The sequence below is a fragment of the Eutrema salsugineum genome, unplaced genomic scaffold, assembly GCF_000478725.1.
Source record: "Eutrema salsugineum unplaced genomic scaffold, Eutsalg1_0 scaffold_2, whole genome shotgun sequence".
Lineage (NCBI taxonomy): Eukaryota > Viridiplantae > Streptophyta > Magnoliopsida > Brassicales > Brassicaceae > Eutrema > Eutrema salsugineum.
In genome coordinates, this window is record NW_006256829.1 from 5,982,801 (window position 1) to 6,009,207 (window position 26,407).

At 35.6% G+C, this 26,407-nt stretch overlaps 6 protein-coding genes across 7 annotated transcripts; 2 read left to right on the forward strand and 4 right to left on the reverse strand.

The window, feature by feature from the left end:
- Positions 1-684: 684 nt before the first annotated feature.
- Positions 685-2,482, reverse strand: LOC18019624 (glycine-rich protein A3). The gene is made up of 3 exons (XM_006400244.2): positions 2,249-2,482; positions 1,325-1,640; positions 685-1,121 (listed from the first exon to the last, which is right to left on the reverse strand). Exons 2-3 carry the CDS (start codon positions 1,599-1,601, stop codon positions 886-888), a joined length of 513 nt encoding a protein of 170 aa, XP_006400307.1. The 5' UTR covers positions 1,602-1,640; positions 2,249-2,482; the 3' UTR covers positions 685-885.
- Positions 2,483-2,579: 97 nt separating this feature from the next.
- On the reverse strand, positions 2,580-4,819 carry LOC18019625 (tRNA (guanine-N(7)-)-methyltransferase). The gene is made up of 8 exons (XM_006400245.2): positions 4,518-4,819; positions 4,228-4,284; positions 4,048-4,123; positions 3,618-3,697; positions 3,461-3,510; positions 3,287-3,371; positions 3,100-3,198; positions 2,580-2,989 (listed from the first exon to the last, which is right to left on the reverse strand). Exons 1-8 carry the CDS (start codon positions 4,782-4,784, stop codon positions 2,783-2,785), a joined length of 921 nt encoding a protein of 306 aa, XP_006400308.1. The 5' UTR covers positions 4,785-4,819; the 3' UTR covers positions 2,580-2,782.
- A 207-nt stretch (positions 4,820-5,026) lies between these two features.
- Positions 5,027-6,768, forward strand: LOC18019626. Its single transcript, XM_006400246.2, has 6 exons — positions 5,027-5,160; positions 5,402-5,574; positions 5,654-5,706; positions 5,840-5,954; positions 6,056-6,178; positions 6,257-6,768. Exons 1-6 carry the CDS (start codon positions 5,041-5,043, stop codon positions 6,624-6,626), a joined length of 954 nt encoding a protein of 317 aa, XP_006400309.1. The 5' UTR covers positions 5,027-5,040; the 3' UTR covers positions 6,627-6,768.
- Positions 6,769-7,090: 322 nt separating this feature from the next.
- On the forward strand, positions 7,091-11,400 carry LOC18019627 (protein SUPPRESSOR OF npr1-1, CONSTITUTIVE 1). Its single transcript, XM_006400247.2, has 4 exons — positions 7,091-7,629; positions 7,714-8,809; positions 8,903-9,202; positions 9,291-11,400. Exons 1-4 carry the CDS (start codon positions 7,169-7,171, stop codon positions 11,328-11,330), a joined length of 3,897 nt encoding a protein of 1,298 aa, XP_006400310.1. The 5' UTR covers positions 7,091-7,168; the 3' UTR covers positions 11,331-11,400.
- Positions 11,398-13,983, reverse strand: LOC18019628 (chromo domain-containing protein LHP1). Its single transcript, XM_006400248.2, has 6 exons — positions 13,448-13,983; positions 13,035-13,060; positions 12,849-12,935; positions 12,010-12,759; positions 11,867-11,927; positions 11,398-11,739 (listed from the first exon to the last, which is right to left on the reverse strand). Exons 1-6 carry the CDS (start codon positions 13,796-13,798, stop codon positions 11,695-11,697), a joined length of 1,320 nt encoding a protein of 439 aa, XP_006400311.1. The 5' UTR covers positions 13,799-13,983; the 3' UTR covers positions 11,398-11,694.
- Positions 13,984-16,413: 2,430 nt separating this feature from the next.
- Positions 16,414-19,926, reverse strand: LOC18019629 (protein DETOXIFICATION 25). 2 transcript variants are annotated; one of them, XM_006400250.2, is made up of 10 exons: positions 19,768-19,920; positions 19,555-19,625; positions 19,158-19,443; positions 18,055-18,596; positions 17,855-17,941; positions 17,703-17,759; positions 17,368-17,606; positions 17,154-17,272; positions 16,963-17,049; positions 16,414-16,857 (listed from the first exon to the last, which is right to left on the reverse strand). In XM_006400250.2, the coding sequence occupies exons 3-10, from the start codon at positions 19,422-19,424 to the stop codon at positions 16,762-16,764; spliced, it is 1,494 nt and encodes a 497-aa protein (XP_006400313.1). In that variant the 5' UTR covers positions 19,425-19,443; positions 19,555-19,625; positions 19,768-19,920; the 3' UTR covers positions 16,414-16,761. The 2 variants fall into 2 exon arrangements, with proteins under 2 accessions (XP_006400313.1, XP_006400312.1); XM_006400249.2 differs by lacking the exon at positions 19,555-19,625 and having other exon boundaries at positions 19,768-19,926.
- Positions 19,927-26,407: the final 6,481 nt, after the last annotated feature.

Below are 26,407 nucleotides of genomic sequence, written 5' to 3' on the forward strand. Positions count from 1 at the left end.
GTGTATTGTGTAACAACTACATAATTTAGATAGGGACCAAACGCTAAGAAATGTCATCATCGTAATAAAATTTCATTTAAATTCAGAATGTAGTGGCCATAGGAGTGAAACTTAACATTTACAACGATACCTCAGTCAACTAAACAATAGTAGTATATCATTAGACTAAATAACCTAATCCAATTCAAAGTTTGTGTACTAGCCTTATCTTTTTGTTTTATAATTTAATAGTCCTATGCATCTGATTATCGTGACAAATTATAGAGTCATCAAGTATCGCAATGCATATAGAGAAATTATTGAGTCATTTTTGTCATATAAAATTAGTAGCTAAAAGTAAAATTAAAACTAGCTGGCAGGTTGGGGGGATAATGTTCTCTTCTGCCCATCTTTTGGCATTTTTATCTTTCTACTTTGTTATTTCCTAAGTTGGCAGCAAACTCAAAAGCATCTAATACTCTCTCTATATATATAAATCAAGATTACTTAATAGAATATCTTCAACCAAACCAAGAAACAATTTACCCAATAGACAGAAAGTGGATAAGTATTAACGAAACCAATCTTAATCATGCTTCACTACAAAAGAAAAGGGAAGAAAAGAAAAAAAAAAGGTTTAGTGAAGATACTCCATAAATATCTAAGAGTCGGTCGTTTTCAAACAAGTGGTTCTCAGTTTCTGACTACCAAAAGGAGCAAACTTTATACATGCTAATGTAAAAACAAAAGCTTCATGAAACCAAACCAAGAAAGAACGATCATGACTTTCTAACCTCCAAGGCTCACAATAACTAAGTAATTTTTTACAGAGACTTAATATTTATTGTTAGGTAATGATAATGTTATAGCCTCTGAATTGGATCAATCTTTTGGAAAACAAAAGAATCACTTCCATTTCTTGAAGAACTTGCCCTTGTGCTTCCCAAAGATGCCATGTTTCCAGCGTTTTCCGAATTTTCCGTGCTTGAATTTGCCGTGTTTGAACTTACCGTGACCGTGATAGCCGTAGCCATAACCGTGACCGTGATGGTGACCATAGTGTCCGTGGTGAGACATATGGTGTGCAGCTGCCGCAGCCACACCACCTGCTATAATCCCTCCTATACCTCCATGGTGATGTCCTGTACCATTAAGTTGCTTTTTCCTCATCTTTAGGTCTTAAAAATGCCATCTTTTGCGTTTAAAGATTCTAAAATATGTTGGCTCATTTGGAAAAAGAAAACAGAATACACACTAAACATATATAGAACTAGAAGCAAACACGAACAAAACAATCCAAAGCCTAAATGTGGAGGAATTATGCAAATGTTGAGATTGAAATTACCAGAGTGATGAGATGGACCGGGATAACCGTGAGGAGGATAACCGGGTGGAGGATAACCAGCTGGAGGATAACCGGCTGGAGGGTAACCACCGTGTGGAGGATAAGCAACTGGTGGGTAGCCATGAGGAGGAGGAGGAGGAGGGTATGGATAAGGAGCTCCATAACCGTGACCATGATGACCATAACCGTGACCGTGAGGTGGGTAGTGTCCCCCTGCAAATCCTGCTAAGTGGTGGAAGAATCCTCTGTCATTGTGATTATGCTGATCTTTTCCCATTTTTTTCACACTTCAGTTTTAAAGAAAACGGTTACTACACTGTAAAGAATAAAACACCTTGGCGTTAGATTATGAAGCAAAACAGATACTTTGAAGCACAGCTCCGAGTGACAATTAGATGTGTTTGGCAAAGAAAAAAAGTTGTGTGAGCACTAATAAGGGGCTAAGTGAAAGTTGGTATCTATTCTAATTACCAATTACCAAGCTAAATGCCAGTAAAAGAAGACTTAACCTCAGGAGAGAATGAATCAAGAGACAAATCGAAAATGATGTGATGTTAAAGAAGGAAAACTGGATAGAACATGTTCATAGTACTTCTTTTTTTTTCTTCTATCAATATAATATGGAGAGTACAAGTCGTTCACAACAACGTTCAAATCCAGTTTCTCAATTCCACACATAAAAATACTTCTTTTAACGAACAAAAAGAATCAAAAACTTTGAAACATTCGAGGTTAAGAGCACTGGTTTCTAGGATTTCATAAAGTCCCATAACCAAACTTCATTATCTGTTTCGTTTGAGGCTCGAAGAAACATACATGTTCCACATGGACATAACAAAAGTATATTTCAATGTAAAACAACACAAAGAAAATTCCCATATCACAAGATTGAAAAACAAAAAAAAAGATCAAAGATGTGCGTACCAAGCTTGAGGGTTTTCTGATTCTCGCGAACTGCCCAGAAACGAAAGAAAGAGAGTTGATTTGATTTCGAAATTCTCAAGAAGTGCGAAATCGCCACTTAAGATGACGACGTCGTCGTCTGCATATAATACTTTCTCGAAGCGAGGAAACGCCTGAGACGCTGCTGATCGTGATCGAGATCGAACCGTAGTTTCCACGCTACGCGCTTCCTTTTATTTATCCCTTCTATTTTCCACAAAATTCTTCAAGATAATATATTTATTACAATATCTTGAAATCATATGCCCTTTATAATGTTTTTTTTCTTTTCAACCAATTATAAATATTTAAAATCTGTATTGGATTACCTGATTGGCTGATTCTAGTCAAAACACACTAATCCATTACAGATTTATGATATCATTTAAAAGTCACGTGACGTGACTTTTAAAACAACTGAAAATACCAAACCGAATTAAACCAAACCAAAACTAATTTGGATAACCCTCAACGATCAAATTGGATGGAAACTGTTGTTTGAATCATGTATATAAGCTAAACTTTCTGGTATAGTCTTCTGTAGATTCTTGCACCTTCCAATTCTGCGTGAATCTCTCGTTCGGTTCGTATACCCATCGGGTTTGCCATTAACCAACCTTCCTCTGTGTCGACTGTGTCCACGTGTCGAAGAACCTTTGCTTCCTCGTCTAACTGATCTCTCATGTCTTGAGCTACTTCCAGCACATCTGATTGCACAAAGATCTGTTGCAGAGCCCAAAAACGAAGAATATATTTCGTTTTAGAATCGAAACTGCAGCAAATAAAGCTTTGAAAGTTTAAAAAACTTTTTATAGCTAGGCAAACACTTTTACCTTCCCGCCTGGTTTTAAGTTTTGCAGAATGGAATTCACCAAAGGCTTTTGGACAACACGTCTCTTTTGATGCCGTTTCTTGAAATGAGGATCCGGACACTGCAAATTCAAACCCCACAAAAGAAGAAGTTGGATCAGGACAGGATACATTATAGGTTTTTAGATGTTTACAAATTTTCACACTTACCAAGATTGAGACAAGCTCCAACGGTCCAGGATAGCTTGATATAAGTTGTTCAAAGGAAACCATAGCATTTGCAAATATGAAGTGTCTGAAACCCATCCACAAGAGATATTTATCAAAGAACTGAGTATAACATAGGCGTATTCTAAAGATCTTCCTAAGGTTTCCAGAGATTACACGTTTGAAAGCCCGAGCTCATTCACCCAAAAGTTGGCTCGCTTAACCAGCTGCAAAGAAATGTCAGAAATTGAACTTCTTTAGGCCAACGTAACCGGAAATGCATTAACCAAAGCAAATGCAAAGTGGAAACTGAAAAAAGGAGCTCAAACCATACTTTCTGGCGTATCTCCAACCCCAAGTAATTTCCTGACTCAGCATTCTTTTTGGCTAGCCATAAGAGAAATCTGCCACTACCTGAAATCCAAATCCTAAACCATTAATACAAGGCACAGGCAAGAACGGAAATCGAATACGAAAGTTTTGGTTTTTAAAATTGAAACAAACTTCAAGCATGAAAGAGGCGCAAGACCAGGAACAAATGTAAAGGAGAGAGTTTTTTTTTCTTTTTTAAATCAATTTCAAATTCCATAGAAAGATGCCAACTTTTCCACCAGAAGTGTCCAAGAGAACTAGTGTGCAATATAGCTCAACTAAGAGAACAGAATATGCATAAGCATATATAAACTCTCGGAAGAATACAATGACCAGGCTTGGAGTAGAGAGAAACAAAAGTCCCTCAAGTCTAAAGTAAGCTCACAAGTTACCACTTCCAATATCCACCATAAGAGGCAGCGACGGATCCTTGTAAACTTCATCCCAAGCAGGAACTGGAGCTGGCGTCTATCAGGAAGAAGAAACAGTGTCAGTCAGTTATGCAGTTTCAAGTATCAAGGAAAAAGCTTTCACATGTTTGCAAAACAAAAATATAGACATCATCAGCTTACAGAGAAAGAGGAACTGAGCGGATTAACATGCTGTCTGATTCTTACATGACCTAATTCCTGCAAACAAAACAAAGAAACACAAATGATTACTTAATCATATCCAAAATCTAGAGATAGTGATAGACCAGCTCGTTAGTAGAAGAGTCAATGAAGATGAGAAGCTCTCTAATTCGAACAAACATTGGACCAGAAGAGAAACATTATCCGAGATTAGAGCAATCCCCAGAAACCAAATACTGGAAAATGAGAGGAAATTCAACAAAGATCAAGAGAGGATGGAGAGAAGATACCTCAGATATCTTGTACTTGAGGTTTAGTTCTGCATACTCCAAGTTCACCAAATCAGTGCTTCTCACCTCCTTTAAATCGACACAAACTGAAGTAGACGCAGACGCAGACGCAGACGCGGAGGTGGATGCTCTGAAGCTGCTATAATGGCGAGGGATGTTGTGCCCGCTCGTGAAGATAAACGGCGATGAAGCTAAGGAAAACACCCTTTTCGCCAGAAGCAATGGCGTAGCCGAAGAAGAAGAGCACGCTTGAAAAAGAGAAGCCATTTTTGTTAAGGGAATAAGAATTAAGAAAGGAGGATTTTGATTCAATTGGAAAAATGTTTTTCTTTTCAGTGTTCTTCTTTTGCCTGCTTCTTAAAAACCCATGAGGAAGAGAAAGTTGCCTCAAGAGTTTTGTACTTAAATGTGATAAAAATTAAAATTATCGGGGGCCTTCTGTAAATAAATAAAAATACTCAAGAACATGTGGATTTTAAGCTCCAGCTTTCTCCGCTTGAGCTCACATCCACTGAACAAAAGGATGGCCTCGGCGATTGTTCCATCGCTCAGGCTGAGGCCAAGCTTCTCCGTCGCCACATCACCATCCTCCTCCTCCTCTTCCGACGGCGACGTCAAATCCCGTCCCGCCGTCATTCTCCCGGTAATTCACCTCCTTCGTCTCTTCTGTTTGAGAAAACTATGGCGAAAAGTGTGTGGTTCCACCATCAAAGATTTTTTTTTTTTTTAATCGTGGATCAATTCTCTGTTTCTTACTACTCTTTACGTGCTTACCGACTTTTTGCATTTTCCTCTTGTAATTCTTTAAAGTCTAAAACTTGGTTATGTGTTATTTGTTTTCATTATGGGTTTCATGTGAGTACTTTGTGGAATTGGTTTTGTAGGGTCTAGGGAACAATTCAGGAGACTACAACAAGCTGAAGGTAACATTGGGTGAGTACGGTGTTCCTGCAATGATTGCAGCTGTATCAAGGCCCGATTGGTTTAGAAATGCTGCTGGTTTGGTTGATCCAGCCTACTGGCGCGGCACTCTCCGACCTCGTCCTGTTCTTGATTGGTATGGATTGCTCTATGCATGTATCACTTGTTCGTGACTGGTTTCAAATGATGATGAGTCTGGTTTTGTGGATGATCAGGTACTTGAAGAGAATTGATGATGCAGTCCGTGAAGCCAAGGAGTTAGCTCAAGGTAAATCTCAGTACGTACAATTACAATAGGATAGCTAACCAACTGCTGCTTTGTGTTCCTGGATCAGACTTACCTCCTAGTTTAGCTGTGAATCGCGGAAACCATAAACACGGTAGTTTTTCATCACTTACAGGTCAAGGATTGTCTTTGATTGGACACTCAGCTGGAGGATGGCTTGCTCGAGTTTACATGGAAGAATTCGGAAACTCTGATATCTCCTTGTTGTTGACACTTGGTACGCCTCACTTGTAGGTAACAAAAATGCCAATTACTCTTTTAGACCTTTCAAGAGGTGTTGCTTCTATTGTTTTTTATAACCACATGCCGCATGGTTTTGTATCTCGTTTAGGCCACCACCGAGAGGACAGTCAGGGGTAATAGATCAAACAAGAGGTCTTCTCTATTATGTCGAAGAGAATTGTGCAAAAGCTGTTTACACTCCTGAGCTGAGATATGTCTGCATCGCCGGGAGGTAATGTTTCTTCTAAACCCATTAATGTACGAAAGCTATGCGTTAAGTTAGAATACTGAATTGGTAGTTCATATGTAGATACATTCGTGGAGCTCCTTTGGTGAACAATGCAAATGTGGATGTTGATTCCGATGTGACTGTTGGAATCGACGGTGGTGAAGCGATTTCAGAGCTTGCTATAGCAAGCAACAAGACGGGAGATTCACAGGTTTCTTCAGGGCCTAGTTTGCGTGCTCGGTTTGTAGGGCAAGGATACAAGCAAGTATGTGGAAGAGCTGATGTGTGGGGTGATGGAGTGGTCCCTGAGGTTTCAGCTCATCTTGAAGGTGCACTTAATATTAGCTTCGACGGTGTTTACCACTCGCCTGTTGGTTCAGACGACCAAACCATACCTTGGTATGGTTCACCGGTTATTGTAAAGGACTGGATTCACCACCTTCTTGAGTGATTTTACAACATTGGTTAAAACTTCCCGCAAGAACTTGTGTACCATTGTTTCTATTTCGCTACCCAAAATCCAAACTTTAAATCACATTATGTATTTAGATTTCCTACTTTTGTCAAATGCCATAAAATACATTCTTTAACAATTTTGGCGATTTTGCGGAAAGTCTTTGGGGAATGGTATGATTTGAATGTTGGAAACATTTTTTGGAGTAAAAATGATATTTCAAGGTTCCAGAATCGGGAGGATCACTAGATGATGATATTTTACCGTTTAGGTGTGTACGCTGCCATAGCAATGAAGACAAAAGGCTTTGATTTTTGACTCTTGACTCTGCCACGCGTCGTTATAAAGTTGGAACCTTTGACTTCTGAGCTCTGAATATCGTTTTCATGGTTTCCAGGTTTTCAGAATCACTGGAAGATATTAGAAACCTGTTTATACTAATGTAGTAAGGAGGACAAAAAAACTGTCGACTTTATTTGAAAGGTTATCTTTTAAGATGATGGATTGGCTTCTCTGGTGGTAGAGCTCAGAGAGAGTCCATGGCTAATCATTCTTCTTCAGCCGTCGGGAAAGCCGACGTTTTCGTGAGTTTTCGAGGAGAAGATGTGCGTAAAACATTCGTGAGCCATCTATTCTGCGAGCTTGATCGGATGGGGATCAACGCGTTCAGAGACGATTTGGATCTGGAGAAAGGAAAATCAGTCTCCCCAGAGCTTGTAGATGCGATCAGGGGCTCCAGATTCGCCATCGTCGTGGTCTCTAGAAACTACGCAGCTTCAAGCTGGTGCTTAGACGAGCTCTTGAAGATCATGGAATGTAAAGATACGTTTGATCAGACAGTCGTACCCATTTTCTACGAGGTTGATCCTTCGGTTGTGAGAAGACAGACTGAGAGTTTCGGTAAGGATGTTGAGAGTCACAGTGACAAGGAGAAAGTGAGGAAATGGAAAGAAGCTTTGACGAAATTAGCTGCAATCTCTGGTGAAGATTCTCGGAATTGGTAAGTTTTTAAGATATTTGTTTAGCAGCCTAATTGGTGTGTTCAAACTTCTAAAGTGGTGAATTTTCTTTTTTTATGGTATAGGAGGGATGAGTCAAAGCTGATTAAGAAGATTGTTAAAGACATTTCTGATAAATTGGTTTCCGCTTCAATGGATGATTCAAAAGGGTTGATTGAAATGAGTCCCCATATGGACTTTCTGCAGTCTATGATGTCTATAGAAGACGAAGATGTTCGAATGGTAGGGATCTGGGGAATGGGTGGAGTCGGGAAAACCACGATTGCTAAATACTTATACAATCAACTCTCATGTCGTTTTCAAGCTCATTGCTTCATGGAGAATGTGAAGGAAGTCTGTAACAGACATGGAGTTAGGCGTTTACAAGGGGAGTTTTTAGGCAGAATGTTTCGAGAGAGAGATAAAGAAGCGTGGAGCTCGGTTTCATGTTCCAGCATAATAAAGGAAAGGTTCAGACACAAAAGGGTTCTGATTGTTCTCGATGGTGTAGATAGATCTGAGCAACTGAATGAATTGGTGAAGGAGATTGATTGGTTTGGCCCGGGAAGCAGAATTATCGTGACAACACGGGATAAACATGTGCTAGTTTCTCATGGAATAGATTTGGTGTATAAAGTGAAGTGTTTACCCAAAAAAGAAGCTCTTCAGCTCTTTTCTCACTATGCTTTCAGGAATGAGACTACAACACATGGGTTTGGGGGATTATCAGTTCAAGCTATTAACTATGCTTCTGGTCTTCCACTGGCTTTAAGAGTGTTAGGCTCTTTCCTCTATCGAAGAAGCCAAAGAGAATGGGAAAGCACTCTTGCTAGGCTTAAAATTTACCCTCATAGTGATATCATGGAAGTTCTGAGAGTTAGCTACGACGGATTGGATGAGCAAGAGAAGGCTATTTTTCTCTACATATCATGTTTCTATAACATGAAGCATGTTGGTTATGTCACAAGACTTCTGAGTGTTTGTGGCTATGCCGCTGAAATCGGTATCACAGTTCTCACCGAGAAGTCTTTGATAGTCATATCAAATGGATGCATTAAGATGCATGATTTGCTTGCACAGATGGGTAGAGAACTTGTTCGTCAACTAGCAGTTAACAAACCGGCTGAACGGTTGCTCTTATGGGATCCTGAAGATATCTGTGATTTGCTGTTAGAAAATTCTGTAAGTTATCTGCTTATGCTTCTCTTCTCCTCCTATCCTTTTCAGAATCTTCATGTAAAGGGTTTTGATAGCTTCTTCGTTTCTATTTTATAGGGAACACAACTTGTTGAAGCAATGTCCCTGAACCTGTCAGGAATTTCTGAGGTAATTGCTAGTGATCGAGCTTTCGAGGGATTGTCTAATCTCAAGCTTCTCAACTTCTATGACATTTCATATGATGGAGAGACCAGGATGAAGCTACCTAATGGTCTCAGTTATCTCCCACGCAAGCTTCGTTATCTACGCTGGGATGGATATCCTTTAAAGACTATGCCTTCAAGATTTCATCCGGAGTTTCTTGTTGAGCTTTGTATGAATAATAGCCATCTCGAAAAACTTTGGAATGGAATCCAGGTAAAGTCTCCACAGAAACTGCAGATCATTTTTTTTTGTTTGGGGCTACTTGCTATTGAACTAAATCATTTGATGTAAATTTTTTCAGCCTCTTGGGAAATTGAAGAAGATAGATCTTTCTCGTTGCAAATACCTAATGGAAATTCCAGATCTCTCTAAAGCCACAAATCTTGAGAAACTAAACCTTTCCTACTGCCAAAGCTTGGCTGCGGTTACTCCATCTATCAAAAATCTTCAGAAACTTTATTCTTTGTACTTGACTAATTGCATGCAACTCAAGAACATTCCAAGTGGAATCGCTTTGAAGTCGCTTAAAACAGTTGGAATGAGTGGATGCGCAAGCCTAATGCAGTTCCCAGAAATTTCTTGGAATACTAGAAGACTCTACCTGAGCAGTACAAAGATAGAGGAACTGCCATCATCGATCAGCCGTCTCTCTTGTCTGGTTGAATTGGATATGTCAAATTGCCAGAGTATCAGGACTCTTCCAAGCTCTGTAAGGCACTTGGTCTCACTTAAATCCATGGATTTGAACGGTTGCAAACATCTTGAGAACCTCCCAGATACATTACATAACCTCACATCTCTTGAAACTCTTGAAGTGTCTGGTTGCCTTAATATTAACGAGTTCCCTCGTGTTGCCACAAACATAGAAGTTCTGCGTATATCTGAGACATCAGTTGAAGAAATTCCGGCAAGGATCTGTAATCTCTCTCAGGTTAGGTCCTTGGATATTTCAGGAAATAAAAGACTGAAATCTCTTCCGGTAAGCATTTCTGAGCTAAGATCACTTGAAAAGCTCAAGCTTTCTGGCTGTTCTGTACTTGAGAGCTTTCCACCAGAAATCTGTCAGACAATGAGTTGCTTGAGGTGGCTTGATTTAGATAGGACCAGCATTAAGGAACTGCCTGAAAATATTGGTAATTTAACAGCTCTCGAGGTGCTTCAAGCCAGAGGAACAGCTATAAAAAGAGTTCCGTGGTCTATTGCACGACTTACCCGTCTTCAAGTTTTAGCAATTGGGAATCGCTTCTATAATCCAGAAGGTTTGCATTCTCTATGTCCTCACTTATCAAGGTTTGATGAGTTGAGAGCTCTGTGCCTAAGCAACATGAACATGATAGAGATCCCTAGCAGTGTTGGCAACTTATGGAATCTATTAGAACTAGATTTGAGTGGGAACAATTTTGACTTTCTCCCTCCAAGCATCAAACGGCTCACCAGGTTGATCAGACTGAATTTAAACAATTGCCAGAGACTTCAAGCATTGCCCGATGAGCTTCCACGAGGTCTATTGTATATCTACGCCCATGATTGCATATCCCTAGTTAGTATCTCAGGTTGCTTCAACCAGTATTGCCTGCGCAAACTTGTCGCTAGCAACTGTTACAAATTGGATCAAGCAGCGCAGATTCTCATTCACCGTAACATGAAGTTAGACTCAGCAAAACCAGAACACTCTTATTTTCCTGGAAGAGATGTACCTTCTTGCTTCAATCACCAAGTCATGGGTCCTTCGCTGAGGATACACTTACCCCAGAGTGTATCATTATCATCATCTGACATTCTAGGATTTTCCGCCTGCATCATGATCGGAGTCGATGGACAGTACCCGATAAATGATCTGAAGATACACTGCTCTTGTATTTTAAAAGATGCTGAAGCTTGTGAGCTGGTTGTTATGGATGAAGTATGGTATCCTGATCCAGAAGCTTTCACAAACATGTGTTTTAGATCAGATCACCTTCTCTTGTTCAGCAGAACCTGCATGTCCATGGCAGCTTACAAGGAAGCCCTGTTCGAATTCTCAATCGAGAACACTGAAGGAGATTCTTTTAACTCACTTGGAGAGGTTAAAAAATGTGCGGTGCACCTCATAACGTTTAAAGACATGTTACAGGAGCATAATAGCTCAGCCCCACCACGGTTCTCTAATGACTATGAGAACATTCACAATCCTGATTTGGAGATTTCAGACGCATTACATGAAGCAGGGGTTCCAAAACGAAGACCATATGAAACTGAGCTCATGCATGAGGAGCAGCCAAATCCCAAGAGGATCAAAAATATTCCTGTTCCCTTAACTCGAAAGCGACATTTTAAATTACATCAACCAAATGTTTCATGAGAGTGAAAAGTTGTTGGTCTGTAACTTTGTATACAAAAGTATATTATCAATTGATCCATATAGTTTGATAGCATCAACTCGTCATTAACTTGATCTTTGAACAAGCAAGTTCAACAAAATCTCCACTAAACAAAACAGCAGAAGTTCAAGTGACAAGATTTACTATGATAGAAAGTGAACATAAGGAACCCGAGGAGATACAATACAATCTGAAACCTCCCAGAAAACGCGATACAAACAAAACTTGCCACTACCTCGACTCTACACGTTCCTTTGCTACACAAGATAAAAAATAAATAGAAAACATCTAATCTTTTTCTACCTACAAGTGCTGTGTACAAACAAATTCTTCTTTCGGTATGAATCAGGTGCGATTGTACTTGAGATGTTGCTCGTAGAAGTCAATCAGCTAGCGTCAAAAATACAAAACATGAAAGTTTTTAGAATCTTCCAAATGAGTAAATGCAGAAGAATATTGCACCAAAGCAAAAAAGAAAAGAGTAAATGCAAAAGAAAACTCGAATGATTATCTTTACCAGAAGAGGATTGTGAGCTTTGAGAAATCTGTTGTCTACCATCACTTCCTTCCCATCAGACCTATGAGGAGTAGCCAAATAAGTAAAAAAAAAAAAATTGAATTCAAATGTGAAAAAATTGACCAAAGAGCAAAGAGACAAACCTCAGCGCCGAAAAAGTCACCAACACGTCTTGGACATTGTCTGTTACAGATGCAGAAAACTTCACTGGTTTAAGGATCTTTATGATGGCTAATTCCTCTGTCTTGCTTTTCTGAGATAAACTATTATTTTCCAGCACACCAGGATACTCATTCCCTATCCTCGCTATTCTACCAAAAGAGTCTAATGTAGCCAATTCTGGTGTCACATCCTGATCTGTGGTTGTTGTGTGGTTGTTACTTGTGGATGCGTCTTGTTTGAATCTTTTCACAGAACCAGACTTCCTCCGCTTAGCACCTCTGTTCTTATCAAGCTCCTTAGGATAAACCTTGAGAAGGCCATTTGGTCTTACATTATCACCTTCAGAACCAATGCCCCCTCCTTGAGGACATCCTGCACCGTTACTGTTAACGACTGGTCCTCTTAGCTCGTTGAGTGTCGGATCGTATTCTTTCTCCTCTTCAACCAAACTAACTTGTCGCACCATTCCAACACTCCCGCTGTTAGCTTCGACTTGGTTGGATACATAAGCATTCTTTGCTTCCCTATCTCCTTTTAGTAGACTCGAACCACTGAGGTCGACTGAACCAGGAATATTGGGAAGGCTAGAGTTGTTACGAGATGTAGAAGATTCGGATTTCTCAGCAGCATCATGTGAAGTAGATGCTACACGATGCTGCTTCTTCTTCATCTGAGAATTAGGGCCTCCATATTTGCGCTTCCGCTTCCTACCAGGCTTACCTGGCCTCAAACTTTGAAACAAGAAAGCAAATACATACATTAACAAAAGGAAATATATTCGAAAAAGTATCAGATGACAGCTAAATTAGATGCACTTTACCTTCCTTCAAATGCATCTATAACATCAGCAATGGACTGAAGATTCTCAAAAGGCTCCCATGTGTTGGCAGTTTCCGGCCACCCGCGCCTTTCACAACCGAGTTTACAACTTATGTCAATGGAAAAGTATATGTTTGATCAAGAACGCTAACTTAAATATGAAATGACTAGAATTTGAAAAACTCACCATTTAATTAGATACTGGACCTTGCCCTGTAATCCATCAAAAGCACCATCCAATTTCAATAGAGAAGCAGAACCAGTAACCAAGAGACAGAGTCAATCAATCAATCTCAAAAACAGAAAGACAAAGTTATCAAGCATTAAGGCGACCAAAATCACCATTTTCTTCCTACAACATAACAACTTGAGGATCAAACTCTGCTTACTTATAAACTACTTTTCGATTCCTTTCTCTCCTAGAGTTCAAAGACGCAAATTTTCTGCTCTGTTAGGATTATTATTATTCATAAAGCAGCCAATTTCTCACACCAATGTATAAGAAATGAACAATGTAAAGAATGAAAAGAAGTTACCTACGTGAAGATACTAATCTTAAACCACATTTTCTGAAAAAAAAAACAGAAAAAAGGAGCTTACTTTTCTAACTCTCTTACGACGAATAGCTTCGATTTCGAAATACCCTTCGTCCAGCTTTAGCCTATCCTCTTTCCCTTCATCTCCTCTTTCTTCTTCTTCTTCATCTTCTCCTCCATCGTCTTCATCCTCGTCATCTTCTTCTTCTTCTTCCCCATCCTCCGTACGCCTATCATCACCCATCTCGCGAAGAATCGACTCTCCACTTCCACCTCCACCTCCTCCGCCGTCTTCACTGCCAAACCCACCGTCACCGCTTATTTTCCGGCTATCTCCGGCGATTTCCACCGCCGTATCCGCCTCACCATCGTCGTTCACCACCTGGGTTTTCTTCTTAACACCTGCCCCTTTCATTTTCTGAGTGTTCGAGGCCAAACCTGAACGAGGCAAATCTGTCAGTCGAGTTCTCCTCTTCTTCACCCTCTGGAATCAACGAATTTTGGAGGAAGAATGAGAAAGAAAAAAAGGGAAAAGATTGAAACTTTCCCTATTTCTGAGGTTTATTTTGGAGAAGTTTTGCAGGAAGAAGACCTGACCTGCTGACCTGAAGACCAGTTTTCACTTTCTTGGATTGTCCTTTTTTCATATATATAACAAAACAGCAAGTTTTAAAATTAAACAAGAATTAATAACTAATGATGTTAAAAAAAAAAAATTAATACCTAATATGAAATTATGGAGTATTTTGTTCAGCCGTTTAAAAAAAAATTTGGGTTAATAAATGATATGTTCTCGTTAATTCTGAAAAAAAAATAACTAGAAATTACTTAGAAAACTTTTCTTTCTCACAAATAAAAATGGAATTTTAGTTTGGAAAAATGGAAACTTAGACCAGCAAAACAAAATTCATTGGATTAGACCAAAAATAGTAAAAAGTAAAATATGGAAATAAATATTGTGGAAATGTAAGGGAAAATTTTTAAAAAAAAAAAATCAAAAACTACTTAAAATTGCCAATTTTCTTAAAAAATAATGTTTACATTAAGCGGCGTCGTAAGATGTTCGAGCAGGCAAACACAGAACCGATTTAAGTAGAAGTTCATAAAACTTATGTTTCTGGGCCGGTAAAATTAAAATAAATTTAAGGGTCAATATTTTAAAAAATATATTAGTTTAACTGATTCTGTTGATGGGTTGTTTTTATGGATAATGAATTTCAATATCTTTTAGGGCCAAAATTTTTTTCCTATTTCTGATCTGAAAATTCTTAGACCCGTTTTGGAAAAACAATAACTAAAACTAAGGGAACAGAAAATACAACATTATGTACTCATATTCTGTTTGTTTTAACGTTTATATTTCATTAAGTTTTATAAAATTTGTCAAGGTTAGAAAGAACTATACAATTAAAAAAAACGAAATTGCATGAACATGAGAGAGTATGTTATTCAGTACAATATTACAATAATAATTAAAAAACAACAAATAATTATGAAACTTTTTTAATATGTATTTTATACGTGAAAAGAGAATAACAAATAAACATACTGCAACCAACCTTTGTGGCACTTAGTAAAAAAAAAACCTTTTGTGGCACGTTGGTTTCGACTCGGGACTAAGAGCATCAATTTGGTATAGTCCAAGGTCCGATATAATGTCCACCGTGTGAGTCATTTGGCCACTAGTTTTTGGCTCATTGTTTTATTCGTGGATCGTGGTGGAGATGCGAAAAAAAAAAGTCTTATTAAAGACATCTGCTCAACATCCAATTTAATAAGACGTTTGAGCTTAATTAATACTTGGTGTTTAGGATTTTTATATTTATTAAGAAATAATAAATATATGTTTTTACTAATTATTTTTTGTTTTTTTAATTATTTCACTATTTGCAATAAATATATAACTATTATCCCATTTTCCAATACTATTTCAGAAATTTGATATTCTTATAACCAATGTAAATTAAGTATTTTTTTAATTTACAAAAGAAATAGCATTAAATACTTCTAAAACATCATTTTTGTAGAACAAAATTAAATCTTAAAATATCATCTATTTAAGAACTGAAGGAATATATCGAATGCTAAATGCAACCCAAAAAAAAAGAAACAATGTACCAATATTAAGACAATAGACAGATTCCGTTCACAGGACTACAGGAGTTTTAACATCCTTCAGACGTTATATCAGCTATCACTAAATTATTTAAAAACTAACATATTATTTAAGTGCGGAGTTTTCTCAGGCTATATCAATTACTAAAATCTAAGTACATTTTAGTGATATATAACCATATCAATTTTTTTTTAACATCTTTGCACACACAGGCATATATTCAAAATTTAGATACTACCATTTTTGTTTGGATATTGAGAATGCCAAAACAGAATATGTTAGTAGTGTTAATGAGGACGTTCCATTGTTTTCATTATCTTTATTCTCAGATAGATAGGTTTGTATCTCTTATATACGAAGATGAATATTACCAACCACATGTCTGATAAGAGGATTAGATTGTTGTCTGTGTATTCTACGATCAAGATTCCGATCTGTTGTTTTTCATTGAGACAGATCAGTTGACATTTGCTTTAAACGAACAGTGGGAATTCCTGCGGTTGAAAGTATAGCAGTCTTGATCGTGAGCTAATAATTCTACTTTTCCGGTTTAGTGTATTTGGTTCTATATATACGTCGTCCTAGCGAAATCTGTGTTTTTGTGAAAAATGATGCAAATTTTGAACGTGCTTTCTCGTTGATTTTGGATATAGTTTCTTTTAGGTTTTGAATTGTTATTAGAAGTTTTGGCATTGAGTTTTTTTTTTTTTTTTTTGAACAAAGATTGATACAGTTTCCTTTGTATAGTTGTTTCTACAATTCCAAATAGTGACGAAAGATGAAAAGATGGAAAAGTCTCAAAGTTGTAACTAACATAAATAAATGAGTTTCTTATCAAATGGTAAGCTGATGAAATTATGTGGTAACATATCCTTGAAATATCAAGTATGTATAAGAATTCGTTAAGAAATCCATGATTACAAAACAGTTCAATTTTTCAGCGCGACCAAAATACATATACAATCAAAACTCAATTACATCATAAATTTCAAGCCTCCCAATGATATTAGATAAAATAACAAATTTACTAAGATAATAGAATAAATCCGAATAACAACCTTTTGGAAAAACGAGCTTATTCACCTTTTTCCAGAGTAATAAGAGTTGCATTAACCTAATAATGCAATCTCAACACATATACTTCATTTTCTCAAGCAAACGCGAAAAAAAAAAACACAATACCATATATTCTTCTTTTCAAAAGACCAAAAAGAATATTTTCAAAACTTCTTTAGATGATTTATAAATTAGATAAATGTATGTCACTTCCTCTCTTCATCTCTCGTCGAGATTGTACTCGATTCTACAGAAGGTAACTTTAGGGTCCAGGTTTTCATACGCTCGTTTGTCTTCTTTACCTGTAATTAGATCAGATGTAATTTTTAATATATTGAGTTTTTTTTGACAGCATATATTGAGTTTATATTCAGATTCTTAATTAAGTAAGAATTAAAGTAAATTACCTCCATTTCCCAGTCAGTTTTGTAAATAACATAAGACAATACCAACGTTTGTATACCAACTCCAGCCAACATTCCAGACCAGAGTCCCTGTAATTAAACGCATGCAATTAATATCAGTTAGTTAGATTATCATTCGTTCTATGATGACAAAACTAATGGGAATTAATTAATTGGCGAACATGTTTATGTACCTTAACACCAAAATGGAAAATGTTAATAAGGAGGAAACCGAGAGGAACACCAATTGCATAATACGATGCTAAGTTGACAATTGCTACCATACTCTGCAGCCCTGCCCCAATAGCTACCCCTGTTTGTATTCAAAAATCAAACATTTTGTGGTTAATTATCAGTGAAATATTTTCACAAACTTTGGAGAATTTTTTGTTTTTTATTGTTTCTAACCAGAGAGAATGGGCTGGATGATGTTTAAGAGTATGGATATGCTAAGAACGATGGAGAGATCAGCGACTGCGTTCGAAACTTGGTGGCTATCGGAGAACAAATACGAAATCTGACCACCAAACGCTAGGCAAAGAGCAGAACATATCACACCAATCACAGCTGATACCACAAGCACCACTTTTATGGAGAATCTCACAGCGTCCGCGTCGCCTTTTCCTAATTCGTTCGCTACTCGTACGCTGCATTTGGCCGATTCATAGATTATAGAAAGAGCAAAAAGACACTATAATAATACACAAAACATAGTTAATGAGTGTGTATATATAGTTACATACCATGCTGCACCCAACAAGCCCAAGCTTATGTTCATCTCCCAAGTGTAGATATATTGGCTGCAAAATTAAAAAAATGAGGATTTTAGTTCTCAAAATGGTATTCAAAAAAAAAAAAAAAACATTACATATTTTATTGCATGATTATGTTATACCATATGGAAAATGCTGAAATTGCAATATTTGCATCCTCTGTATATCCAGACATTAAGACGATGATGCTCATATACCAGTACTCTAAGCTGTTCAAAGCAATAAAAGAAAAGGAAAGCAAACACAAGAAGAGTCATTAATAGAACAGGGTGGTCTGCGAGATTAATCGTCATGTTTTTTTCATGCAGAAAAATAACTTTACCAAAGCATGAAGCCAGAGGAAATGGATAACTTGAGCATGGGAATAAGATCAACAAAAGCAGCAGTGCTAAAGCCGGTCCAAGTATGTGGGCACCAACCTCCAAACACATAGACAAACTCGGCTAATACCACTGACCACGAGCTTATATTAAGTCCTAGAAGTGCACCATGGATTCCCATCCCCATCACACTCACGCAGAACCATGTGGCCACAATATCCACGATCAAGGCTAAGGTCGAGAGAACGCCTATCACAGCGTTCCTCATCTGTGCTTGGAGGTACATTTGCATTGTCATGGTGAATACGATGCTGTATAGATAAGGAATGACCCAAGGGTAGATCTCGTCTACGGTCTTGGTGATCTCAATGTTTTGGCCTAGTAACCTAAGAATAGGACCCGCAAAGACGATGAAAGGAACAAAGAGAGTGGCTGTGAAAGTATCTACTATCCAAGAACGTTGTAAATATATCCCCATCATGTGATATTGTTGTGCTCCGTAGGCTTGTCCACATAGCGTCTCCGTCGCGCTTGACATACCAGCCTATAACACAAAAACTATATATATATAACCATGCGATTCAATCATACAATCTTGGCTTCATCATAACAATCATTCATTGTGTACAGGGTTTTTTTATGCTTTAATGTTTCAAAGTTGTGCAACCACATCATTTTAATGTTTGTACTATAAAGTCCTGTGCAAATTGTAAACGCAAACGCTATATGGGATACGTATCATCTATCTAATTATTTGATTTTTCTCTTTTTCCATTTACGTTTTGCTACATATTAGAACACTATTCTTACCTTCAAAATAAAAACTACAACATATATTAATTTACTGTTTTAAAAAAAAAAAAATAATAATCTTTTAAATAATTTTGTTTGTACGTTTTTCATGTGCGTTTAAAATAATTTTATACTAAGAAATGTTTGTAAATACAATATTCTAACATCTAAACACTAAAATATTCATGATGTATGGTGATGATGTCGCTATGTCATCATCGATCACATGGATTCAAACCCCGTAGATTGCATATTGTTGACCAAAGCAATAAAATAAATAAGGTTTGCATATCATGGATGGTAAGGCGCTTACCATGACACCATAGATGAAACGAATGAAAGTGCTTTGAATAAGAGCATAAGCAGCGAGACCAGTTTCGCTGGAGTGGCCAATGAAGGCTTGAGCCACCACTATGCATCCAAACGACATCACTCTGAACAAAGTCGATGGTAAAGCTATTCTCCACATCTTCCTTACTTCACTCCAAATCTTCTTTCTCAAGTAAAGACTCTCTCTCCTCTGTTCTGTCTCTGACCCATTTAGCAATCTCTCTTCCAATTCTCCACCACCTCTACTCATTTTTCCTCCTCTTTAGTTTCTGTAAACCCAAAAAAAAAAAGACAAATTATAATTTTCACTAATTACTTATGTACACATGCCACAAAGATCAATTAATTCAGCTTCAATCAGAATTCCATCCTGGTTTTACCTTGAAAATTAACACTACTATATATACGCGACTGCGATTAGAGAGCTAAGTAGCTAAGTATATCCTGAATCCTGGAAAATTATATATGTCTTGATAATGGCTTATCTTTAAAAGATAATTCATCAGTAAACATCTTCATATATGCATGTATATATGAAGATGTTCATCTTTATTCTAAATGGATTTAATTAAAGTATGAATTGTTCTACTTACCTGTCGAACTTAGTTCAAGTGGAAAGAGTCGGAGAAACCAAGAACAAAAAATAATTACCCAAAAATTCAACAGAAAACAAATAAAGTAGAAGAAGAAGAGAGGCAATCTTGGAAAATAAGTGATATTTTTCTCTCTCTCACGCTCTGGAAAAATGTGGTAAGACTAAAACTAAAACGCTTGGCTATATATAGTGCGAGACCGAGAGACAGTGGGTTGAGTAGATATATACGTGTATATACAGACACCGTTGTATAAAAAAATGCATATACCCTGTGATGTGGAAACGTTTTAGAAACGAAATGCTGTCGTTCTTTTTTTGTTCAAGGAAAACAATAATGTGCAATTTTTAAAACCAACTTGTAAATTCGAACTAGTTGAATCCAAGTTCAGATGACGTTTCACGTAAAGAGAATAATGATTTACGAATAAATTAGTGTTATTAGTCAATCATATTAATTTTATACTGGGAAAGAATATAGAATATATATTTCTACATTTTTTTCGTGTTAAAAAAATTAGAATAGAAAACTTATGTTAAGGTATATATGTGTTATGATTGGTATTTTTGGATGAAATTATGTTTTGAAACATATTTTTGCATTATTGTTATGAATATTAATCATGCAAAAATGATTTATATATAAAATAGAAACAATATTTTGTTAAACAAAAAATCTTATTAATTTCAGAAAACAATCGCTTGTTTTTTTCAAATTACTGAAAATAGTTTTGCCAATATATTCTGTATGGTTACTATAATAATATCGTAGTAGATAAAAAAATATTATATAAAAGAGTGAGAGGTATGACATAGACTTCGAGAGAGCCAATTGAGTGTGGAGGTGTTATCCACGTGCCATAAAAGAAACATCTTCCATGCATCCTCGAATATATCAAAGACTCAAGGTTTTGGAGTAAATGAGCATCAAAGAGATTGAAATTCTCCTTTCTCTCTATTTCTCTTTTCATGAAACTCTCTTCTCTTTCTCTCTTTTCATAGAGAAAGGCCAATACTGAAACAAAGAGCTGGGCTGCATTTGCTTTAGGTTAGGTTTAATAATCATATGCATAAAGATGAAAATAGTGGGGACATACCTTATTTTAAAAGTGCGTTTACTCAACACCTTTAAGTTTTTTTTTTTTTTTTTTTATCAACATCACCTTAGCTTTAAGTGTTTTACTCCTCTCATTTCTTAATAAGTGATGTTTTTTTTAAAAAAATATTAAATAATAGTTTCTCAGTTCTTTAATAAGTAATGTTTTGAGATTTTTTGTTGTTTTTTAATAAGGTGATGGTTTCAGCTACCAATGCAAAATTAATTAGATGTTTAGTGTTTTTAACCATTTGTATATTACATATTGTTTTATCATTAATTAATTATGTGTAAATAAATAATAAATAATTTTAGTATATAAAAAATAAAAAATAATGAATCATTATCTTTAGCACCACTTATAAAAAAACGGATAGAGTACTAGTTATTAAAGATATATAAGAAACTAACTAAAGATAATCTTTTTTGAGCCAAATTTTTAAAAATTTATTTTTTGTAATAATGTTTCTCTAACCTGATTTTTCTTCTAAATTAAAATACGGGAACAAAAAAAAAAGCTAATTCCTGCTAAAAGGCATGTTCATCTCTTATTATTACCCAATAATAATAAATAATAGACAGAAAAAAAAAAAAAGAACGTTGACCCAAAACAAAAAACCTAGAAGAACAACGTCCCATCTCCTAAGAAACACATAAATATTCCGAAATAGCCTTAGTTTCGTAACTAGTAACTATTTCAACTTTAGAGTAACAAACTACGTCCCGTTTCCACAGCATACACTCTACGCGATGTTTTAGAGACACCTTCGACGACTCGATAGGAAAGAGATGACACGTGGGGGACCCATTAACTGCACGTTATGAATAAATTGTGACAATTCATCCTGCCAATGTGTCCACGTTTCAATTGGATACTTCCATCTGTTTTGTTTTGATTTTAATATTGTACATTACTACAAATCCTTGCATTAACTTTCATTATTTTAAATTGATAAAATGCAATTTTTTCAGCTCTCCCTTATTTTAATTATATTTCTCTTTAATTTACCATTACACATTTACACTTATGACTCAGCAATCCAACTTTTGGCCAGAGTATATTTCTTGGTTGTCAAGTATTAAATTTTAGCATGCAGCGACATGTGGGCAGTTTATTTGTTTTGTTCAATTTTTACTAATTTTAGCTAACTTTAGAACTTGCTATGCAAATGATATTAATTTTATGTCATGTGTTATATGCACGAAACGTCTACAATTTATAGAAGGCTTCATAAAATCAAATTTAGAATTTTAACATGGTCCCATGCGAAGGCTATTTCAAACAAAAAAGCATGAGTGTGTTTTAGTCAAAATTAAATCAAATTTGATTTTGTCAACAAAGAGGAATGACAGCGAGGACGATTTTCTTTTGTTCTTCTATAGAGAACCTCGGTTAAAGTTGATACGAAAAGTATTGAATAAATATAATAAAGGAAAAAAATATCCGATATATCAAAAATTATATAATTATCTGACGGTAAAAATAGCGCAGGCATGTGAATGTTATCGTACTACATATATAGATTAGAACCGAAGTCATTTTGTGTTGTATTTTCGCGATCACCGTTCAATGTTCCTATCCTTTATATTTCTTGTTCGTTTTTTTTCTCTTTAAATAAACCACTTGTCCTGCTCCAAAAAAACTTTCTTTCTACATGAAAATAAATGGGTTACCTAACGACTGACAAAGTGACGACGCCCTTTTAAGCTAATAGCCAAAAAACTAGTAACTTTTTCTGTTTCTTGTTGATATATGTATACATATATCAATATAATTAGAAAACTATTCAGGTTATTGACTTATTTCTTCTTTTACTGAACACGCTCAAATAAATATCGAGATTTCCAGTATATAAGAAAATTTACAGACTTGGAGTTAAGCACTTCTTCTCCAGACAAGAGTATAACGCGGGGGCCTGTTAACGTCTACAAAACTTTTAATTCTATATCTGTTTGTACATTATTATGAATACATATGATAAGATTTTATAGTTTCTCGATGTAATGAGGATATAAGATTTCATAGTTTCTCTATATATATAATAACTGTTTTGTTGTGTTAAGGATTGATACGCGCGTCAGTATGTTTGGTATAATTATTAGACTACATCAGTTAATTTAAACTTTTTGTTTTCTATTTTTTTTTAAAAAGTGACTTTTCACATGCAACTAACATTTGATTATTATTGATTATGTCAAATAGATGTGTATTAATATGTTAACAAATTAGTACGTATGAAATGTGATATTTTCAAATATTTTTTGTGAAACGGGATGATATGTTATCGTAAAATATATGACGTATTCAAAAAAAATATATACTATATGCGAAAATTAAGGGGAAGAAATAAGCGATAATACTTCGATAAATGATGAGCATCGAAAGATCAATCTAACATGAAATTGGTCAATTTTGGTGAAAGATGGAAGAACGTCGAGGATTGGTGTGGATGACTGGATGGTGTCCAGTGTCGAAATTATTAGTATTTATTAATTTCATTGATTGTTATTTATTATGAAAATGGTATTTTCTGCTCGTGTCAATAAAAATGGTTGGACCGAGTAGGTGGTTTCATTGAAGAAATGGGCGACCATATATAGCTACGTAGACAACTTCTCAAGCACAGCTTCATATATCCATGTCACCTAGTTTTTCTTTGCTGTTGCAAATAAATACTAACACCTATAAATGTGATTGCGATCAAAATCTTCTTTTTGTCTTTATATAATTGATATTAGATTAACAATTTGATTATCTTATTGGTTTCTCAATGATTAAAAAAGTCCACCTATAAATATTTAACACATAATGATGAAAATAACCTAGATAAAACCTCAAAATTAATTCACTGGCATGGGTATTTGTATCCTGATAATCAATTTCCGTCTTAATCTTGTGATATATTTTTACAAGTAAATGCTCGACCAATTAAAACAATAATGGTCAAATTAACCAGATATGTTATGTTAACTACTCGTATATATGATTGGATTGCTGAAACATTATGGTATCACGTGTATATAATTAAGTACATTTTATTTGAAAACTTTAACAATTATATCCATTAATCAAGTGGAGTCCCTTGCCAATTTTCAAAAGTTTTGAATTTAATAGCGAATATGGCAAATAAATTCTCTCGCGGATAAAACCATTTAATTTACAACAAATTATTGGCAGTCTGAAAATAGAAAATCTGCCATCTGGATGTCTAAAATAAATAAAGTGACAGAAAGATATAGTCGGCAAGCGATCCCGCTCTTATCACTGAAAGGGTGAAATAAAAATGATTTGATTGATGATTTGAAGGTATTCTAACTGCAAGGAAAGTGCATTATTAAAAGTTTCCTTTTTCTTATATACTGGAAAGTATATTAGCCAGAAGCAATTTGTAGGTCATGAACACTATCATAGAGGTTTTTATTTTTCTTTTTGTTCTGAAATTTTGGTTTAAATTCTTCTCCTTAATTAATTATTCTGGTCCAGTTGGGTATTTAATTAAGAACGAATATGAAACGTAGGTTCAGGACCATTTTGCGTAGCCACTGACGACAGTCCTTCGTGCATATTTATGTTTAAGTTGGGTGTATATAAACATACATAATTTAATTAATTATATATATATATATAGTATAGGAGGAGTAGGACCAGTATAAGTAGTCAAAAGATAATATGCATGAATCATGATAAGAATGCGATGTTTTCTGCATGTATCATGATTAATCAATGATGTTAATACACATAATTAGCATAATCACGATTAAGTATCATACAAAATGATATAAAAAAACTTCAAAACCTACTTAATTCCACCTCGCACTGAAATATATTTGCACTCAGATTGAAATTGGATACGTTATATAGGGGATAGTATATATACTACATGAACATGTAAGTATTAATATATGTATACTTGTGGTTTTAAAATATTACTATATCTTTCGAGCATATAAGACTGAGTTTATTCAAATTCAATTTATGGAGAAACTAAGCCGTACCCGATTTGAGTTTATCACGAAATATTTTCACTAACCCAAGAGTCACATAATTATGATGAGAAAATCAATCAATGCTCAGCATAATGTTTTGTTTAACGAAAGTAAAAAGTAAGGGTCATACTAGCACAGGTGTGAACTCAAGACTCTTCTCATTTCGGCAAAATGGTACGGAAAAGTATGAATGTAAATCCGTAATTTGAAATGATTGATGTAGTATATATAGTTTGGCATTAGGTTTTTTTTAGTATAGTTTGAGTTGTCAGTTGCCACTCCAAATATGAAAAAGTAATAAAATCATTTTTGTCGCTAATTTCTTAATTGAAAACTGTTATATATTCTAATGTCAACTACGGTCTCTCTCCATTTTTGTAAGATAATCATAAACTACCTTTCTTCCTTGCACTACTAACGTCGTTTTTGCATTTTAATTTAACTCGCCATTCACACTGCATATGCAAGGCAGTATGATTTGAATTTTCGGATAGTAAATTATTAATAGCACAGAATAATTTATCACTACTTAAAAGTATTGACACTTACGTATTACCAAAAACAAGTAACTGACAAAGAACTACAAAAATTGTTGGAGTGGTTGAAATTTGCACTCGAGAAATTCAATTTAATCATAGTTGATCATTATAATTTGGTTAAGTGATAGAATATGTGCTTTTTCAATAGTTTTCAGAGACTTGCCTGAATTTTTGGTCTGACATTTCGTCGGTAATATTTATAAAAAAATATTTCTCTGAAGAAAAATTGGCTTTAAATTAAAATATACTCTGTCAAAAATGTTTTTTTTTTTTTGTTGTTGGTAATAATCATTGGCCGTCCGTAACTAGTGTTTTGTCGTCCACGTGTTTCACAAGTTTCCCCGCGTGGCATATGGGTTTGCGCACTTGCTGCAGCATTCAGGTGTAAGCATCTTGTCTTGGTTCAAACAAATATGATTCTCCTCGCAAACTGTGAAAGTCACACACACGACACAACTAATACTTACCTCTCTGCTTCTCCACAAACCAATACTACTATTACACTTTTTAACCGATAACCGCTTGCCAATATTGTCTCGGTTCGTTTCTGGTTAACACGTTTCTTTAAAAGGAAAACGGAATTCCCAACCGGGACAGAACTGAAAACCACTTTGGCTAATTTTCTGAACATTGTAATTTCACGTATACATACTATGTAGTATGTACACAACACATGCATTGTCCCAAAAAAAAATATATATATATATATATAGATGGACCGGCATATATGACACAAAGGACACACCACGTATTCCAAAAATTAGGTGATAGTACAAATATATTGGATGTAAATTTATTTCACTATGCAACACAACTTACTCAACATATCCAATTCAAGATACCCAGCACATAGCATTTGGATAGACAGAAAGAACAATACTGGATCATTTTTTTTAAACCCTCTCCTTGACTTATAAGGGGGAGCCGAATTAAGGGCTATTTCGCCTTTCCACCTAAAACTTCATATATGGACTATGACTTGCCTCAAAAGTAAGAACCGGTCTTCACATCTCGCATAC